This window comes from Elaeis guineensis, chromosome 6 (assembly GCF_000442705.2).
Source record: "Elaeis guineensis isolate ETL-2024a chromosome 6, EG11, whole genome shotgun sequence".
NCBI classification, from domain to species: domain Eukaryota; kingdom Viridiplantae; phylum Streptophyta; class Magnoliopsida; order Arecales; family Arecaceae; genus Elaeis; species Elaeis guineensis.
Genome location: NC_025998.2, coordinates 126,610,798 through 126,613,583, shown reverse-complemented (window position 1 = coordinate 126,613,583; position 2,786 = coordinate 126,610,798). Strand labels below are relative to the sequence as shown.

General features: G+C 42.8%; 1 protein-coding gene across 1 annotated transcript; it reads right to left on the bottom strand.

The window, feature by feature from the left end:
- Window positions 1–251: 251 nt before the first annotated feature.
- Window positions 252–2,786, bottom strand: LOC105033268 (cytochrome P450 81Q32). The gene is made up of 2 exons (XM_010907997.2): window positions 1,849–2,786; window positions 252–928 (listed from the first exon to the last, which is right to left on the bottom strand). The coding sequence occupies exons 1-2, from the start codon at window positions 2,752–2,754 to the stop codon at window positions 314–316; spliced, it is 1,521 nt and encodes a 506-aa protein (XP_010906299.1). The 5' UTR covers window positions 2,755–2,786; the 3' UTR covers window positions 252–313.

Below are 2,786 nucleotides of genomic sequence, written 5' to 3'. Positions count from 1 at the left end.
TGCGCTGCAACTTATGTATATATTTCTCAATAAATTAAAATACCACATATATCATAAAAGTAGTTATTATATGGAAATAAATTTGAACATGGACAGAGATTGTATTTTTTGCGTGAAAGAATGATGCACCTTTTCCGCATGCATCCATCATTAGATTGCGCAATGATTATTTTGAGATTTGTATAGATAAACGACGGAAGATGTTTTGAGTGCTTTAAGAGCTAATGTACAGTACCATCCAACGATCTATGTTGCAAAAGAAGATCGATCATTCTTTCATATAAAAGATGCAACCCAAATCGTAGGAACATAGTCATATTTGAGAAAGAACATCGATCATGTTTCCATATGGCTTGTATAAGGCCTCCAAGGGTTTCGCCTTCGGCATACTGAGCCCCAAGCCTTCAGTCATGTCCACGTCCTCCTCTCCCATTCTCTTCCACTCAAAACACTGAATTAGGGACCCCAAGGCTAACCCCATAATTCTCATGGCCAAGCCCTCCCCTGGGCACCTTCTCCTTCCAGACCCGAAAGGGATGTTCTTGTATCCTTCCCTCTCTCCTTCATCAAACCTCTCTGGCCTAAACTCCAAGGGATTCGTCCATAGTTGTGGATCCCTTTGTATGGCATAAACATTAACTAATAACATCGTGCCGCGTGGAACACTATATCCTTGTACGGTACATTGGTCGGATGACTCATGTGGCACGAGGAGAGGGGCTGCTGGGAATAGACGAAGGGTTTCTTTGATGACATTCTGCAAGTAGTGGAGATTGCGAAGGTCATGCTCAGTCATCAAGCGGGCATGACCCACGTGCATGTCTATCTCGGCTTTGGCTTTCTTCAATGCCTCTGGATGGTTGAGAAGCAAGGCCATTATCCACTCCATGGTTCCAGCAGAAGTATCTGTGCTAGCTGATATTAGGTTCTAAAACAAAATAATAGTCATTGTTAGAGGGGTGAAAGCAAGAAATAAAATTATTAGATAAAGCGCCCCAAGGTGCTATTTTTTTCTTATTTTTTCCTGCAAAGTAATCTGAAGATGATGTTTTCTTTATGGTGAAAAGATAAAATACTTTATTCATACAAAATAAAGCTATAGAAGCATTCTTCTATATAACAACCTCTAACTAGAACTTTTGAGTGAAATTCTACAGATCGCAAAAACAAAATAGCAAACCAAGTGAGCCAAAAATGATGGTGATTTATAAGAATCTTCAACATATATTGCTAGCTTTATAAAATTTTATAAAAAAATATTTATAAAAAATTATTATTATTATTATATATATATATATAATCGGATTTGAGTCATAGGTATCAGAGAGGAAAATTTCAAAGATACAAAGATATGTTAGTTTTTTCATGATATAAATTATTTTATAATTATAATGATTAATATGATATTGTGATAATGATAAATTTATTATTTTAATAGAAAAAAAATAGAGAGAGAAAGTGAAGAGAAAAAAGAGAAGCGAAAGAAATCCTAATTTATCATCTAATATATAGCTAGTTTTATATGATTTTTTTTTTAAAATATAATTCTATAAGATCAAAATCTACGTCTCATCGTGAATTTTATCCGAAGGATCTAAATTCTAAATATCCAAACAGGTGTTTAAATGAATCACTTTCCCATCTTTCTTGTGGGAATCAGTGAAAGGGTAGCAAAACAAACAAAGAAAGAATTCTATTCATTTAAACCTTCTTCCCCATCTCTCTGAATACTTGAGAATAGTTTATTTTAATTTTTGGTGGCGCGGTTGTTAACTTGAGAATAGTTTGAATAGAGTTTATGATGCTTGATAACAGAAGTAGAAGAGAATCAATTTAGTGCGAACGGACCAGAATTATTCCTTTGACGATCTGGTCAGGGTAGTGATTAGGCTCTGCCTCCTGCATCTCCAACATAACATCGATAACAGTTTTCTTTCCCTCTTCTCTTCCCCTCGTCTTTCTTCGCTCCTCCACCATCTCTTGGAACAACTCATCCAGTTTCCTAGCCAACACCATCATCCTTTTCTCGGTACCGTTCCACCCTGCCCACCTCACCCATGGCAAGAAGTCCTCCAAACTCGATGACCCGCTCACCACAAACGCCTCCCTTATAATTCGCCGGAACCTCCACCCCTCCTCGGCCACCACCGTCGCCTCCGCCCCGTAGTACCTCCTCCCGGCGATCATCTGCATGGCCACATTACATGTCAACTCGGAGAACCTCGACTTCATCTCCACCCTTCGGAACTCGGCTTTGTCTCCGTGGCTGAAAAGGTGACGGAGGAGCGAGCAGACATCAGCAGCGCGGGAAGCAGAGAAGGCGGCAATACGGGCGGGGGAGAAGATCTCGAGGGTGGCGATGCGGCGGAGGTTGCGCCAGTGGGGGCCATAGGAAGAGGAGCCGAGTGTGGTGAAGTCGTAGCCGAAGTACTTGTTGAAGAGGAGCGGGGGGCGGTTGGCGAAGGTGATGTCATTGATGGTGAAGCAATCCTCAGCGATGGAGGGGGAGGAGACGAGGAGGACGGGGCGGTTGCCGAAGCGGAGGAGGAGGAGAGGGCCGTGGCGAGCGGAGATGGCGGAGAGGGTGCGGTGGATGGGCTGACGGAGGAGGTAGAGGTGGCCGACGATGGGGAGGGCGATGGGGCCGGTGGGTGGACATCGGAGGCGGGAGTTGTTGGATCGGTAGAAGCTTTTGGAGGCAAAGAGGAGGACTAAGAAGAGCACTGCACAGTAGTAGAGGGTGGCTGTTTCCATTCCTTTGGATCTCTGCCACCGCTCTGGCTCCG

What these genes read in the sequence shown, in the direction of transcription:
- LOC105033268 (XM_010907997.2), bottom strand. Translation starts at nt 2,754, where the DNA reads ATGGAAACAGCCACCCTCTACTACTGTGCAGTGCTCTTCTTAGTCCTC. An exon ending in TCGTCAAAGGAATAATTCTG is followed by an intron (nt 929 to 1,848) that starts GTCCGTTCGCAC and finishes ATTTTGTTTTAG; the next exon opens with AACCTAATATCAGCTAGCAC.